We start from the raw sequence: 15,862 nt of genomic DNA, 5'->3' as shown, positions 1-15,862 counted from the left end.
CCGGCAGCGTTGTTCGATAACGCTTGCAATCGTTTCTGTGGCTAAAATTGTCTGATATGAATTGATTTCTTCCATAGTGGTACTGTGCCCGGCGAGCTCCCGACAAGCTCCTGGTGCTGACCAATCAGCTACCTCGAAGCTCCTATCGAAGTCGAACGAAGTTATGAGTCGGTCACCTGCTGGGCCAGCGAGGAGGAGGTTCATAAATATCCATTCTCATGGTCTGGTGTCGTTCTCTGGACGAGGTCGATTAGCGAGAAGGAGGTCAGACCCCCTAGTACTCTAGAACCCCAGAACCCGAGTTCCCTATTCCCGTGTGGCGACCATAGCGAGGCCAACAAAGAGCAAGCCGGCCGGTTGAATGTAAAAAGACGCAGCGCTGCCATTTGATCCCTCGTCGCTTGGACGTACTACATTTGCCCGGCAAAGTTGGCGCGGTCGAGCGTCGCTTCATGGAGACTCCACTTGGACGTGATCTTGCGCCGGTGCGTGCAAAACTCGACGCAGCCGTCGCCGGTGATGTCCATGTCGCCGTACTTGCTCTTCGTGCCGTAGAGGCCACCAAACGAGAAGGGCTCGCTACACACGTTTGAGCCTTTGACTAGAAACCAAAAGTCGCGTAATACCGGGGCACGGGCACGCCAATGTTGACGCCAATCATCGCAGCTTTAAAGCGCGATGCAAAGTGCTCGGCATGGCCGCCGTGGCTCGTGTAGATGCAGGCCGCGTTCCCAAACGGCGATGCGTTCTCGATCTTTAGCGCCTCGTCTGCCGAGTGCACCTACCGCTCTCGTTTGTTGCCGGTGCTTTAACACCAAGAGGGTTACCTTGTAGACGGAGAGCACGGGACCAAAAATCTCGTCGTGCATGGCTGCGTCGGCCGGGTTGGTGTGCAAGAGCACGGTGGGGCCGACCCAGTACCCTAACCCGCATGTCGCAACACAAAGAAAGAAAAGGCAGCCTACCGTGGCCCACCGTCTCGGTGGCCCACGCGCGGCCATCGACGAGGATGGTGGCGCCGCTTGCCTCGGCGTCGTCAATGTACTTGAGGATGCTACGCGTAAAATACGGTCAGCAGCCATGCGGCGTCTGGCGCAGAGACGGACCGCTTCTGGGCCACGGCGTCGATGATGGCACCGACCTGCCCCGCGCCTGTCCCGCGCGTCAAATTGCGTGCTCGATGCACAACCGAGTCGAGGAGCTCGTGGCAGTTGCCGACGAGGAGCAAGACGGACGCCGCCATGCAGCGCTGGCCGGCGCAGCCCGCAAACGAGGCCACAATGTCCTTGGACGCAAGGTCCAGGTCGGCATCCGGGAGCGCAACAAGGTGGTTTTTGGCGCCACCGAGCGCCAGCACCCGCTTGTCCAAGGCGCGGCAGCGGCGCGCGATCTTTTGTGCCACGGGCGACGACCCGACAAAGGTCACCTAGGACGATCGGTTATGGTGAGGCCATGGAGGCGAATGGTCCAAGAACGCACGGCTGCCACATCCGGGTGGTCGCACAGACTCGTAACTGCTTCGACTTGACCATGCACAATCTGCCAGACGCATGAGCATCCAGTCTTTAACGATGGAACCAGTATTGGATACCTGGAAGACACCCGGGGGTACGCCAGCCTCGGCAAGGAAGCTCGCGACGCGTGTCATTGTGATGGGCACCTACAGGAACGCGTCATGGATGGCTCGTCCAGCAACGTGGATCGCATGTGCTACCTTCTCAGACGGCTTCAAGATGACGCAGTTGCCCGTCGTGAGTGCAATCGGCACCGTCCACATGGGCACCATGATCGGAAAGTTGAAGGGCACAATCGAGGCAATGACGCCGAGCGGCGCGCGCGTCTCCTGGCACGTGATGCCGCGGGACACCTCGAGCGTCTTGCCTTGCAGAAGCTGCGGCAGCGAACACGCATACTCGACCGTCTCGTTGCCCTAGAGAGCACGTCAGGCAGTGTCGACAAACAGCTTTTAGCGTACCTTAATGACGCTGGCGAGCGCCTCCGACTTGTTCTTGCCGTTCTCGAGCACGACCAGATCGGCGAGCTCGTCGGCGTGCTTGCGCATGAGCTCGTGGAACTTGAGCATGATGGCCGCCCGCGCCTTGACGGTGAGGCCACTCCAGCCAGGCAGCGCCTTCTTGGCGTGGTCGACGGCGACTGCAACGTCGGCGGCGGTCGACACGGCCACCTTGCCGATGATTGCGCCCGTGACCGGGCTCTCAATGTCGAGGTAAGCGCCGCTGGTGGGCGCTGCAAAGCGGCCGTGGACGTAGTTGTCGCACGTGTACGACGTCTTGAGCTTCTTGGACGGACTCTCGGGCATGCTTGTCGACCTCTGCTTTCCGACTGACGAGGGGCCTTGAAGTTGGGCAAGCTTCGATGCTTTTTGGCCAATCCCATGCGCATATCTTTTATCTGGACCAATCCGAGGACTGATGGGCACGGAATTCCATGCTTTTGACCAATCAAACGTCGTGTATCCACGGGACGATCAGATTGCGATCTTCCACCACGTGGCAAAATGGGACGTTGAAGAGAAGCTGGCAGAACGCAGGCAACCAAAGGGAGCGCGGAGGATGAGACGGTTTAAGGAGCTGGATGGCACACTGGTAGAGCACCGATAGAGGCGACGGGATGTAGGACGTGGAAACGCCGCATGAAAAGAGCCCATCGCTAATGCATTTGTACGGATGCCACGTAACTTAGTGAAGGATTCTTCGAGGCCGTCGGCGCTATGCGGATGTCTGTAATTCAAGGGTACTCGTTGATTTTGCACGGTTTTATACACGCTCGATAAGGCCGCGTTAGTACCAGGTTCGACCAGGCCGCCCATGGGTTATAGTGAAACGAGGAGACTGTGGCCTTGGGCACGGAGAGTGCTTCCTTTAGGACCGACAGCCTCGGTGTGCGATAACGACAGCGGTTGCGAAACCAATTCAACAACGAAAAGGGGAAATAGGTTGTATGTCTGGCTGTATGTGTGCGCTCCGTGCACTACGGAGCGCCATCGCAATGTATATATAGGGTGGGTAAATAAATAGAGGGCCCTCTACACAATGTAGCCGGCAAAGGCTTCGGTGCGGCACATGGGGCACGTGTGCTGCGTGTCGAACCACTCCAAGATGCACTCTTGGTGGAATTCGTGGCCACATGGCAGCTGGAACACGCTGTCCTTGACGCCATGTCCGTGGTCTTCGAGACAGATCGCGCACGGTTCGGTCGTCGCAACGGTCGTCGTTGTGGGGCGGCTGTTCATCCGCGTTGGCACGGCGAGCGCGTGTCCGAGGAGGCGGTAGATCTCGTTGAGTTGCTCCGTCTCAAAGTACGAGTCATTCGACGCATCACGGTGCTCGAGGCATGCGCTTCGAAGCTGCATGAGGTGCGCGACAAATTCCTTGAGGCCAACAAGGCGCTCCTGCACGATCGTGGTCGTGTCGAGGCCGAGGCGCTTGGGCGGAAACGGGGCGCTGACAACAGGCGCCAAGAGCGTCACGACGCGGTCGGTCTGGCGCGCGCCCTTGAGCTTGAGCGCGTGCTTGTACATGCGCTTGAGTGTCGCCCAGACGTAATAGAGGTCCGAGTACCGGCGCTTCATGGACCACCAGACGTGCGACGTCGGGCACATGACGGTGAGTGAGTAGTACGTGACGAGGTGGCCGTAGGCCTTGGAGAGCGTCTGCTTGGCGCTGGAGCGGATGCTCACGAGGGTCAATGGCTTGGTCAATGGACGCATTTTGAAAACTGCGAGTGTCTTTTGGTTTCCTCGCCGCGGTGTCGCAGCGGCCCATTGTCACATGCTGGGACCATGCGAATACATGCTTTTGTTTGTATGGCCACGCCACTCGTTCGAGATACTTGCTTTTGACGGCATGTGATTGGCTCTTGCGTTTTGATGCTGCGTCGGGATTGGCTGTATCTTTTCGAGTGTGCCAATCATATGCTGTAGACACCAGATTCGGCGGCCTGTTTGCAAGCGGCAATCGCGACAAAAATCAGGTTATCGTTGCGCCCTGGTTTTACGCACTGCTATTTTAGTACTAGAACCTGGAGGAGCTACAGTCTCTTGATCGATGCTTGGTTGGCGTCTACTGTAGCAGCGCGAGAAGTCCCGCGCGGTACGAGGTGGCGCAAGGGGGAGGCCAGTCGGGTGTAAAAACCGGCAACGTGCGACGAAACACGCATTTCGCGTCCGTTGGATTCGAAGGTCGCGGACGTTGAAGCAACCCAAGGCACGAATCTAATCCTGGATCGGCCATCTGCTTGGCGCGGGATTAGATTGCTGAGGGTGTAAGCGCGATCCTACCACGGTCGCCCACATTTTTGTGCCTTTTTTTCTTTCCAGCGATGAGCATGTCGCCACGTCATAGCGAGCCATTTCGTTGACCTGCGCTTCGCAAGAGTCATACATATTACTATGCGGCGATGGCAGCTGCGCGTCGAGCGGTTTGGCGAACGCCGTGTGTCTTATACGCCCGAATATTAATGTCGCGAACAAGGTCCTTTGCAACCACTTGAACATGAACACGCAACGGTGACAAAAACCGGGACCGTTTTTTCTCTGCACAAAGCAAACGCAAGAGTATCTATGGCCGCGTCGGCAACCGACTTCAACGTTGGCAGCTCCAAAGCACATACTTGGTGCATGGCGATCAACGAGGCTGCGACGACGAGGCTACCGTACACTGTACGACGTGGCTTCGAGTGCCCTTCGTGCCACAACTATTCGGACGCGATTGCACGACAGGACGGCGACGACCAGTCTTTGGATCATGTAATCGGCCACATCCAAGGGTGTCGTTTGCGTGTGGTTGAAGAACGACGCGGACATTGTCTATTCTTCAAGGAGCCTCCTTGAATGGTACCTGAGTCAAGGAGGCAACTCGAGCTGCAACTCGACTGAATGCGACCAAATGGTTGAGAGACGATGTAGAGGCTTTATGATTGGACGAAAATAGAGCATCCGAATCCAAACCAGGTCCAGCCCATAACAATGGATGGACCAGTGCAACGCGCGTATTGCTTTGTTTTGTCTCGTGCAGTGTGTAGGCTGCTACAACACGAGACCAGTGGGCCCTAAATCTCAAGCACATTCGACTGCGGGCATTCGAGCGCCATGTGCGTAAACAAGGCAGGAAACAACGCCATACACATTGCATATTTCACAAACGGCAATCATGGGTCAGTACGTATATTGGTGGTGGCGGCCACTTGCTTTCGAAAGATACTCTCTGAGTCATTGGCCCTCATGTCATCTGTTGGCGCGAACCTTCAGGTGTCGACCGTTTTCGCTCCTTGCCAGTTGGTCCTGGAGGCCACGAGGCGATTCGAGACGCCAAGAAGCAGAGCGTCCGTTGCATCACGTTGCCTTTAACGTGGCCCTTGGTCATCGCCACGGCTGGTCCGTGCGCACCGGGGACGTGCGGGACACCGCTAACAACCCTCTGCGTTGACGCTTGCGGCGTCATCGCGTGCTGTGAAAGATCGAAGAATTGGCACGCCCTTTCAACATCCAATCACGTGGCGCGAAATTAAGATCGTCGCCCCGCGATCTTTTCCAACGCCGTGGATCGTTCGTGTCGTCACGATGGGCGCGCCAGACAGCACCCCTAGAAGCCAGATCGTAGTTCCTTTATAGTACATACTACCAACAACACGACGGGTGGTGGCAATCAAAGACGGCCTCTGCAAGCATCCTACTCCTATTCAATGTTTGATTGGTACACACCACACACCCGTTCGTATGCATCGAGCAAGACCATCAATCTCTTCGAGCCCAAACTTTCACGGGACTTCGAGGCAAGCACGCGCCACCACCTGTGACTGGAGGCGTCCCTCAAAACGGGGGTTTTGTTTTTGAGCCAATCCCACGCGTCGCGCGGGACGAAACATTCCAAGTTCGAAGGCTTACCGACCGCTCAAAACGCCACCGCGGGAAATTTTGTCATCGCGCTTGGATGGGTAACGGAAGCGCACAAGTCGATTTGTTCCATCTCTACAAGATCCTAAAAGTCGATGAACGATCTCAAGTACACGATGCCGCCGCTGCAGTTTGCCCTCCACGGTGGTGTGCCCGCTCCGCTTCCGACGCCAAAAGCCAAGGTCAAAGCGCCGAGTCCTCGGTCGCCTATTAAGAAGCGCAACGTGGGCGTGCCCAAGTTTCTTCGGTTCCTCTACGAAATCCTCGAGAAGGAAGACCAAAGCGTCATTTGCTGGTCGCACAAAGGCACTGCGTTCCAGATCCGCAAGCCGGACGCGCTCGCCAACAGCATCCTGCCGCGTTATTTCAAGCACAACAAAGTCTCGAGCTTTCAGCGCCAGCTCAACTACTTTGGCTTCAAAAAGTGGACCAAGACGCAGACGGTTGTGTGCACGTTTAGCCACCCGAACTTTGTGCAGCATCGGCCGGATGCGATCAAGCTCATCAAGCGCAAGGACCGTGGGGTCGCCGAGACGACGACGACGGCGACTACCAACAGTACCCCCACCTCCACGAGCAACAACGCCAACAGCCACCACCACCACAGTCCGACACTTGTCGACGAGCTCACAATGCCGTTTCCAAAATCTGCACGTCGCCAATCGTGGGCCCCGCACGCTACGTACGACCTCTACATGCACGGAGACCTTCTACATGCGCAGACAAATCTGCGCAAGCACAACGTCCATCTGCCGCATACGCCCGAGGTGTCGGGTGCTACCTCGTTTAGCACCGAGTGGGGCGATGTCTTCTTGTACGGGCCGCCGACAGTCGAGCCAAGCCACGATGCTGGTGCGGGACCCCCATCGTCGTACTTTGATCTGTGGGACGACGACGGGTCCGCGGCGTCGACGACGTACATGGCCCAGAACACACCAGTTGTGCACGAGATGCCGGCGCATCTGGTCATGATCAAGCACGACGACATGCTACTCGATGCGTCGTTGGACGCGACGCGCTTCTGCCACGTGGCCGAGTTTTAGCCCCTTTTCACGACTTTTCACGACTTTTCCCCCCTTTTCGCTGCCTTTGCTTGCGCGTTCGTACCTACTTTCTCGTTCCAACGTATTTAATACTACCCTCTTTCAATCCATTGGCGTCTTTGTTGCTGTTGGTAGCGCTAAAGCACACACGTACACCGTGTCGAGTCGCAGCGGCTTTCAAGCCATTGTGACTCGATTGGGCGCCCACTTTTGAAACCGACAACATGTCTGACAAGGACGACGACGACGACGACGACGAGCTTGTGCCCAAGCCTGTCGCTGACGCGGTCTCGATCAAGTCGCACCGTATTGTGCTCGGGCAGGCATGGGAGGACGGTCCGCGGCTCGACGAAGCGCACTTGACGTTCGTGCGCTTGGACTTTGCGCGGCGAAAAGAGTACGTTCTCGAGCTGCGCGACCGCATGCGTCTCAAGGTACCACCCGGCATCATCATCATCTCTCTCTCTTCCTACTACGAGCTCTAATGTCGTGATATGTAGAGCCGGCCCGGCGTGGATTTCTTCCCCAAGCGCCCGCGCACGCTCAAGACGCTCGCGGCCAAGTACGCGCGCAGCAACTTGCACTTTTTACCATTTGTGAAAGTGTCGCTCACGGACGCGGTCTGGGACGCAGACCTCGTGAACGTGTCGCGGCTTCTCTTCCGGCGCGTGCCGCCCGACAGCCGCGACAAGGACGGTCGGCTCGCCATGTCGATTGCGATCCAGCTCAAGCAGGGCGCGATCGCCAAGTTTCTTCTCGACAAGCGCGCGAACGTCAACCTCCAGGACGAAGGCACGCTCTTTACGCCCCTCCACATGACGCTCGTGTATGCCATGCCTCTACTATGTACCAGACAGAGCTCATGTTTGCTTGTGTCTACTAGCATGGGCAACAAGAGCATCGCGTACGAGCCGACAGAGTTGGATTGTATGCGTGATGGTACATATCGTGTGATGTAGGCGGCGGTTCATCGAAGACGGCGCCCGCGTCGATGTGGCGGATGGCGATGGCATGCAGCCGCTGCATTGGGCGACGCTCCGAGGCTTCCTCGAGGTCATGGCGATGCTGCTTGAGCATGGCGCGGACGTGAACGCACAAGACAACTTGGGCATGACACCATTGCATATTGCGTGCTTTAAAGGCTACGTCGACCTGGTCGACTACCTTCTCCACACAGGTGCTGCTGCCTCCTGTTATTTTTCGTGCAAAGCGACGACACGGCATGATTAGCGCACGCCGATTTAAACATTCAAGATGCGCAAGGCTTTTCACCGGCGCTCTACGCCCGCATCGAAGACAACGGCGAAGTCCTCGACCGCATCGAAGAGTTTCACGACGAACTGCGCAAGCGCGAGGCGAAGCGCGCGCGTCGGGCGCGTCGGCGGGCCGAGCGGTTGGCATCGCGCGAGCTCGCCGAGAGCAGTCCCAATTCGCTTATTTAAGTGGCCTCCATGCATCCGAGTTGTACCTACGCACTGCGTTCGCATGGGGCACTACGATCTGAGAGGCAAGTACGTGGCAGCGTCGGGTGAAACCGAATTTCAATTAAATGCGCCTGCAATCGTACTTGTGCGGGACCTTGCACGGGATTGGCTGAAAATCGATCACTGGTGGAGATCGAAGCGTAATTTACGAGTGGTCGCATTATCACTTCAAGATCGTCGGGTTGCCGCCATGGACGCGTCGATGGACCAGACGATCCTGCGGCATGAGGTGTCGGAGATCAACTTCGGCTTCTACTCGGACGATGAGATCCGCGCGCTCTCGGTCAAGCAGATCACGTCGCGCAACTCGTTTGACGGGCTCAAGAACCCGGTCGTCGGCGGCCTGTACGACCCCGCGATGGGCCCGATCGATTTCAACATGATCTGCCCGACGTGCCACATGACGCAGAAGGAGTGCCCGGGCCACTTGGGCCACATTGAGTTGCCGGTGCCGGTCTACTCGCCCGTCCTCTTTGCGACGCTTCTCAACATCCTCAAGCGCAAGTGCATGAGCTGCCACAAGTTTCGCCGTGCGTCGTCGTCGTCGCGCATCTTCCGCGTGCGCCTCTTGCTGTTGGACAACGGCTACATTGAAGAGGCCTCGCAGATGCTCGACCTCCTGGAGCAGAAGGACGGCAACTTTGAGGAAGGCCATGCGCAGACCATCCAGCGTCAGCAGGCGATTCTCGACGAGTACGAGCGCCTCGCGCTCTCGGGCGCGGCCACGTTCTTGCCCAAGAACCCGCGCGCGGTCGAGGTCGAGCGCGATAGCATCATCAGCGCGTTCCTGAAGGGCATGACGTACAAGTGCGAAAACTGCGAAGCGCACTCGCCGGCCATTCGCCAGGACTCGGCGGCCAAGATCTTCCTCAAGCCGCTCTCGCAGCGCTCGCTGCGTCACAACAAGTCGCGCGCGATCAACCTCAACTCGGCCTTTGACATGGTGCACAAGACGACCGATAGCAAGGCGCCGACCGCTGACGACTCGGACATCGACTCGGACGAAGACGTACGACCATCGTCTCTGCAAGAATCATCGGGCGCTAAGTAACTCTCTGTGCTAGATGGACTCGGAAGAGACCTCGACTGCGGGCCACCAGTACCTTGCGCCGCTCGAGGTCATGTCGCAGCTCCAACTGCTCTGGCAAAACGAAGATGGCTTGACCGAGCTCATGTGGGGCAACCGCGTGGCGGCGAGCCGCCGCGGCGACAACCTCGCGCTCAACGGCTGGATGAAGTTCTTTCTGAACGTGATTCCCGTCGCGCCGTCGCGCTTCCGTCCACCCGTGATCATGGGCGACACGCAGTTTGAGCATGCGCAGAACAACTACCTCTCCAAGATCATCTCGCTCTCAGAGCAGATGATGCAGCTCAACAGCGCGCGCCGCGACGCGACAGTGACGCGGATGCCGCCAAGTCGGTCAACCTCTCGGACAAGATTTACCTCTGGACCGAGCTCCAGACGCAGGTCAACTGCCTCATCGACAACTCCAAGGCCAAGCGCCCGGATGACATGCCCCAAGGCATCAAGCAGCTCATCGAAAAGAAGGAGGGTCTCTTCCGCAAGCACATGATGGGCAAGCGCGTCAACTACGCCGCGCGCTCGGTCATTTCGCCGGATCCGTACATTGCCACGTCCGAGATTGGTGTCCCGCTGCGATTTGCCAAGACGTTGACGCTGCCGCAGGCCGTCACGCCTTGGAACGTGGTCGAGATGCGCCAGCTCGTCGAGAACGGCCCGCAGATCCACCCGGGCGCCAACTTTGTCGAGAACGAACGCGGCCAGCTCATCGATTTGAGCAAGCGCACGTTCGACCAGCGCCGCGCGATCGGCAAAACGCTTCTGACGCGCTCGGCGAGTGCGCAGGGCGCGCACCAGAAGCACAAGGTGAAGCGCGTGTGGCGCCACCTCAAGAGCGGCGACGTCGTGCTCATGAACCGTCAGCCGACGCTCCACAAGCCCAGTATGATGGCGCACGTGACGCGTGTGCTGACCAACCCCGCGATGCAGACCATCCGCATGCACTACGCCAACTGCAACACGTTCAACGCCGACTTTGACGGCGATGAGATGAACATGCACTTTCCGCAGAACGAGCTCGCGCGCGCGGAAGCCTACCACATTGCCAACAACGACAACCAGTACCTCGTGCCGACGGACGGGTCGCCGCTCCGCGGTCTCATCCAGGATCACGTCGACTCGGGCGTCAAGCTCACGCAGCGGGATACGTTCTTGACCAAGGACATGTACCTCCAGCTCGTCTACTCGGCGTGGACGTGCCTCGACGGCGAGAAGGGCGTCATCAAGACGCTGCCGCCGACGCTTCTCAAGCCGCAGCCCATGTGGACAGGCAAGCAGGTCATGTCGACGATCTTGCTCATGCTCACGGCCGGCAAGCCGTCGCTCAACCTCGACTCGAAGGCCAAGATCAAGGCCGACCTCTACGGCCCCAAGAACGCCGAGCACATCATCGTCTTCCGTGACGGCGAGCTGCTCCAGGGTGTGCTCGATAAGGCCCAGTTTGGTGCCTCCGAGTACGGTTGGGTCCACGCTGTCTATGAGCTCTACGGCGCGGGCACGGCTGCGAAGCTCCTCACGGCGCTCGGCCGCGTGCTCACGTGCTACCTCCAGTATGCCGGCCACACGTGTGCGCTCGAAGATTTGACGCTGACGGGCCCTGCGGAAGAGGAGCGTCGCCGCCTCGTCGAGCAGAGTGTCTTGCACGGTGAGGTCGCGTACTCGGAGTTTGCGGGCCTCCCGGGCCTCAAGGACGACGAGACGCGCCGCATGAACGACGACGAGCGCGCCAAGCTGCGCGAGACCATGCGCCGCAAGATGGCCGAGGACCTCGAAAACACGTCGGCGGCCCTCGACTCGCACATGATGGGCTTTGTGCACGGCTCCAACTCGGAGATCATCAAGTCGTGTCTGCCGCACGGCCAGAACAAGAGCTTCCCGGCCAACTGTTTCTCGCTCATGGTGCTCACGGGTGCGAAGGGCTCGATGGTCAACCACTCGCAGATCTCGTGCGGCCTCGGCCAGCAGGCGCTGGAAGGTCGCCGTGTGCCTGTGCTTGTGAGCGGCAAGTCGCTGCCGTCGTTCGAGCCGTTCGACCCGAGCCCGCGCGCCGGTGGCTACATTACCGATCGTTTCTTGACGGGTCTCCGTCCCCAAGAGTACTACCACCATTGCATGGCGGGTCGCGAAGGTCTCGTCGATACGGCTGTCAAGACGTCCCGGTCCGGCTACCTCCAGCGTTGCTTGGTCAAGCACCTCGAGGACCTCCATGTGGGCTACGACCATACGGTGCGCAACTGCGACGGCAACGTCGTGCAGTTCCTCTACGGCGAAGACGGCGTCGATACGCTCAACTCGGCGTTCCTCTCGGGCAAGGCCGACCAGATGAGCTTCCTCGCGATGAACCACGCGTCGCTCTCGCACAAGTTTGGCATCACGGCCGACTTTTTGGAGACGTCGGGCCTCGACGTTGTCGCGCCGGCGCAGCTCCACCACGAGATCAAGTCGGCCAAGCGCCACGGCTACGAGGGCGGCCTCTTTGAGATGCACGCGATGAAGGAAGGCCTTAGCGTCCTCGCGCGCCGGCTCCAGCCCGGCCACCACAAGTGGAAGAAGGGCCACTTTGCCCTTGGATGGCATGCGGCGACGATCGCCAAGGTCGACGCCAGCGGCGAGTACCCCGTGTACGACCTCACGTACGAAGATGGCGAGACGGTGGTCGGCGTGCCGCAGTTCAAGCAATTCAAGGCGAGCACGGCGACGATGCCTGAGAACGAGTACATGTGCGGCTCGGTCGAGCTCATTCGGCCGCAGCTGCCCGACCCGGTCATGCACGCACTGCCGCTCAACCACCACATTGGCACGGTCTCGGAGAAGACGCAGAACCACATTGAAGCGTACTCGAAGGCCAACCCGAGCAATCTCCTCGAGTCCAAGAAGAACAAGCTCGGCGGCGTCGTCTCGGCGTCCGGCTTCCGCCTCATGGTGTGGGTCAAGTACATGCGCAGCTTGTGCCAGCCCGGTGAGAACGTCGGTACGATCTGCGCGCAGTCGATTGGTGAGCCCTCGACGCAGATGACGCTCAACACGTTCCACTTGGCGGGCCACGGTGCCGCCAACGTCACGCTCGGTATCCCGCGCCTGCGTGAAATCATCATGACGGCGAGTAAGAAGATGTCGACGCCGATGATGACGATCCCGTTGCTCCCGACCGCGTCGCCGGCCGACGGCATGGCGGTCGAGCAGCAGCTCAACCAAGTGCCGCTCGCCGAGCTCATTCGCAACACCAAGGGCATCCGGGTCCAGGATCAGTTTCTCGAGGCCGAGAACCGCGTCCTCTGGTGCCGCGAGTACACGATCCGTCTCTACTTTTTCAAGCCCAAGCTCATCCGCGACGCATTTGGCATTACGACCAAGGAGATCCAGCGCGCGTTCGGCCGCCACTTTGTCTCGAAGCTTCTTACGCTGCTCAAGCACGAAATGCGCAAGAGCGGCGTGACCGTCTCGGTCGAGTCGGGCAACTCGATGAGCGCCCGGTCCTCCGACAACCTCGACGACGACGACGAGACGCCGCGTGGCCGTGCCAAGAAGACCAAGGACGACGACGACGACGACGATGACGAAGATCAAGGCACGCTCAAGTTTGGCGCCAAGAAGGAAGCTGCGGGCTACGGCGACATGGACGACGAAGACATTGCCGTCCAGCGCGCGGCCGACTCGGACGATGACGACGACGACGAGGCGCCCAAGAAGAAGTCGGCGGCGGCGTCGTCCGACACGGAAAACAGCTCGGACGACGAGGACGCGGCGCCTATCAAGGTGCTCAAGGGCGAGCTCAAGGCGGTCCAGGTGTCGACGACGGTGTCGAAGAACCCGTACTTTGCGGGCGCGGGCGTCAACACGACCGAGCACTATGGCGAACTCAAGCTGCGGTTCCCGGCCAACTTCAAGACGCTCCTCTTGGTGCCGCTCATCGAGAAGATCACGGCGCAGGTGCTCGTGCGGTCGTGCCCTGGCATCTCGCGTTGCTACACGGTCAAGCAGCGCCTCGACAAGTCGGGCGACGAGGAGCAGTGCATCCAGACGGCGGGCCTCAACTTCCAGGCCATCTGGGAGCTCAACGACAAGCTCGACGTGAACCGGCTCGTGACCAACGATATTTACCAAGTGCTGCTCAACTACGGTGTCGAGGCCGCGCGCGCGTCGATCTCCAAGCAGATCCAGGATGTGTTTGGTGTCTACGGTATCTCGGTGGACCCGCGCCACTTGAGCTTGCTGGCCGACTACATGACGCACTACGGCGACTACATGCCGCTCAACCGATCGGGCATGGCGCGCAAGGGCTCGTCCTTCCAGCAGATTACGTTCGAGACGTCGATGAAGTTTTTGACGGAAGCCGCGACCGGCAACTTTGGCGACGACATGGCGGGTCCCTCGGCGCGCATCGTGCTGGGCCAGCCCGTCAAGCTCGGCACGGGCTCCTTCTCACTCATGGCGCCCATCGCGTTGTAGACAAGCAGTCGAGGAATGCGCTCGTAATTATATTTTGCATATTCGACTGTCCCTTGTTGGCTGCATGGAAGTATCAACGTATCAAGTCGTGTTGCAAATGCAGTTTTACGTCAAAGTGCACGAAAAGCGCGTTTTTCTAGGAAAAACGGGTCGAACCTACGGCAGAGAACGAGTTTAACGTATCATGGGTGGAACGGTCGGGTGGCCAAGAAGCGCCAGCGCGCCTCGCCTGTTATCTTTGTCCAACTAGATGCTGCAGAGCATGGCTGAGTACTTGGATGATGCCAAAGCGATGCAGACCTTCCTTGCGACCCTGCCTTCAGTGCTTGCAGCCCTCTTCCGTTCGCAGCCACCGGTACGTCGATACGCCAAGCTGCTGCAGTTCTCGTGGTGCAACCGACCCGCAGCTTGTCGAGGCCTTCTTGCCATCTATGCTCGCGTCAGGCTACACTGCTGTCAGGCTCGGTGCGTCCTGGTATCGCATTCCACGCAAGGCTGGTCAATGTGGTCGCGTAGCCGAGTTGGCTCGCTGCTTGCACGAGACGAACCACCTTAAAGAGCTGGACCTGAATCGGAACCCGATCCAAAATGACTATGTTCTCGACTGATCTGCGGCCTCTTCAACTCGACCTCTTGAAGCGGCGCGCTCGATGTCCGCGGCATGCTTGTAAGCGAGTATGGTAGCGACACCTCCCGCGCGGTCACGCACCAATTGCTGCCCAACACCGCTTGTGTGCAGCTAGACATGGACGACGAGTAGGTTGTTTAAAGGTACTGGTACGAGCCATCAATCAACTTATCTCAGCAATGAAACGTCATGATGATGGCCATTGTCAACCGGTTGCTGTAGGACGATGTTTCCATCCATAGCCGTCAAATGTGCTGATTCGGCGGCGAAGACACATTGTCGAGCATTCAACAGCCGAGTAACTTTCGTCGACCCCTGCCATCGCAACGCTCGCACGGCTTGTTCTTCTTGCTACAATTGTACTGTACTCCAATTATCCGGGTAAACCGCATCGAAAAAATATAACCGGATGGGCCGGGGCCCAAATTGCCTTTTTCGACGAGCATCAAAGAGCAAAGTGATGGCACCGAGTCGCGAGCTACGGATCGTGTGCATCTCGGACACGCATAGCAGGCACGGCGACTTGGTCGTGCCGGACGGCGACATCTTGATCCACGCCGGCGACTTTACGAAGCGCGGCCTTCACACGGAGATCAAGGCCTTTGACGAGTGGCTGGGCACGCTACCGCACCGCCACAAGATCGTGATTGCGGGTAACCACGAGCTGTCGCTCGATGCGGCATGGTACCGAAGGACTGGAAACGGTGGCACCGAACCTTCCAGGACCCGAGTGTCTCGAAGCAGCTTTTGCGCCACTGCACATACTTGGAAAACCAAGTCGTGGAAGTGGAAGGCATCCGCATCTTTGGGTCGCCGTACAGCACGCTCAACCCCGGCTGCATCATGTCGCTTTATATTCATGGAACGCGCCACGGCTCATGCGTCGCGTGCGTAGGGCCTTCCAGGCGTTTCCCGGCTCGCACGCTCAGAGCATTTGGGGCCAAGCACCTGCGCACGTTGACATTCTTGTGACGCACGGACCGCCGCTCGGTATCCGCGACTTGAGCGTACGCGGCCAGCTCTGCGGCGACGAAGACCTTTTGCACGACGTTCAAACACGCATTCAGCCCAAGTACCACGTCTTCGGCCACATCCACGAGTGCTACGGCTCCGAGATTCTTGGTCCCACGACCTTTATCAACGCAGCGTCGTCGACGATGCTTCGGCAGTGCACGAACGCGCCAATCGTCTTTGATATTTCCGTCGCTTCGAAAGACAACTAACAATGACAACGCTCCCAGCGGCACCATTGGTACCGGTATG

General features: G+C 58.8%; 6 protein-coding genes across 6 annotated transcripts; 4 read left to right on the top strand and 2 right to left on the bottom strand.

Moving 5' to 3' along the window:
• Window positions 1–347: 347 nt before the first annotated feature.
• SPRG_10712 (methylmalonate-semialdehyde dehydrogenase) lies at window positions 348–2,320 on the bottom strand (the record flags this gene model as incomplete). Its single annotated transcript, XM_012349945.1, has 9 exons — window positions 348–579; window positions 627–781; window positions 828–922; window positions 966–1,054; window positions 1,107–1,426; window positions 1,480–1,539; window positions 1,592–1,660; window positions 1,715–1,930; window positions 1,976–2,320. The coding sequence occupies 9 exons, from the start codon at window positions 2,318–2,320 to the stop codon at window positions 411–413; spliced, it is 1,518 nt and encodes a 505-aa protein (XP_012205335.1). The 3' UTR covers window positions 348–410.
• Window positions 2,321–2,945: 625 nt separating this feature from the next.
• On the bottom strand, window positions 2,946–3,740 carry SPRG_10711 (hypothetical protein). The gene has a single exon (XM_012349944.1). It carries the CDS (start codon window positions 3,728–3,730, stop codon window positions 3,047–3,049), a length of 684 nt encoding a protein of 227 aa, XP_012205334.1. The 5' UTR covers window positions 3,731–3,740; the 3' UTR covers window positions 2,946–3,046.
• Window positions 3,741–6,009: 2,269 nt separating this feature from the next.
• SPRG_10710 (hypothetical protein) lies at window positions 6,010–6,957 on the top strand (the record flags this gene model as incomplete). The annotated part of the gene is made up of 1 exon (XM_012349943.1): window positions 6,010–6,957. The coding sequence occupies one exon, from the start codon at window positions 6,010–6,012 to the stop codon at window positions 6,955–6,957; it is 948 nt and encodes a 315-aa protein (XP_012205333.1).
• Window positions 6,958–7,165: 208 nt separating this feature from the next.
• On the top strand, window positions 7,166–8,399 carry SPRG_10709 (hypothetical protein; the record flags this gene model as incomplete). Its single annotated transcript, XM_012349942.1, has 5 exons — window positions 7,166–7,391; window positions 7,458–7,783; window positions 7,841–7,861; window positions 7,917–8,134; window positions 8,188–8,399. Exons 1-5 carry the CDS (start codon window positions 7,182–7,184, stop codon window positions 8,397–8,399), a joined length of 987 nt encoding a protein of 328 aa, XP_012205332.1. The 5' UTR covers window positions 7,166–7,181.
• Window positions 8,400–8,561: 162 nt separating this feature from the next.
• Window positions 8,562–13,992, top strand: SPRG_10708 (hypothetical protein). Its single transcript, XM_012349941.1, has 2 exons — window positions 8,562–9,450; window positions 9,506–13,992. The coding sequence occupies exon 2, from the start codon at window positions 9,955–9,957 to the stop codon at window positions 13,969–13,971; it is 4,017 nt and encodes a 1,338-aa protein (XP_012205331.1). The 5' UTR covers window positions 8,562–9,450; window positions 9,506–9,954; the 3' UTR covers window positions 13,972–13,992.
• Window positions 13,993–15,043: 1,051 nt separating this feature from the next.
• On the top strand, window positions 15,044–15,822 carry SPRG_10707 (hypothetical protein; the record flags this gene model as incomplete). The annotated part of the gene is made up of 3 exons (XM_012349940.1): window positions 15,044–15,283; window positions 15,331–15,444; window positions 15,495–15,822. Exons 1-3 carry the CDS (start codon window positions 15,060–15,062, stop codon window positions 15,820–15,822), a joined length of 666 nt encoding a protein of 221 aa, XP_012205330.1. The 5' UTR covers window positions 15,044–15,059.
• Window positions 15,823–15,862: the final 40 nt, after the last annotated feature.

The sequence above is a fragment of the Saprolegnia parasitica genome, assembly GCF_000151545.1.
Source record: "Saprolegnia parasitica CBS 223.65 unplaced genomic scaffold supercont2.59, whole genome shotgun sequence".
Taxonomy (NCBI): Eukaryota; Oomycota; class Saprolegniomycetes; order Saprolegniales; family Saprolegniaceae; genus Saprolegnia; species Saprolegnia parasitica.
Note: the sequence above shows the minus strand (reverse complement) of the source record. Positions and strands in the feature narration are given on the sequence as shown.

Coding starts and splice junctions, on each gene's coding strand:
- SPRG_10708 (XM_012349941.1), top strand. CDS start 9,955: ATGCCCCAAGGCATCAAGCAGCTCATCGAAAAGAAGGAGGGTCTCTTC.
- SPRG_10711 (XM_012349944.1), bottom strand. CDS start 3,730: ATGCGTCCATTGACCAAGCCATTGACCCTCGTGAGCATCCGCTCCAGC.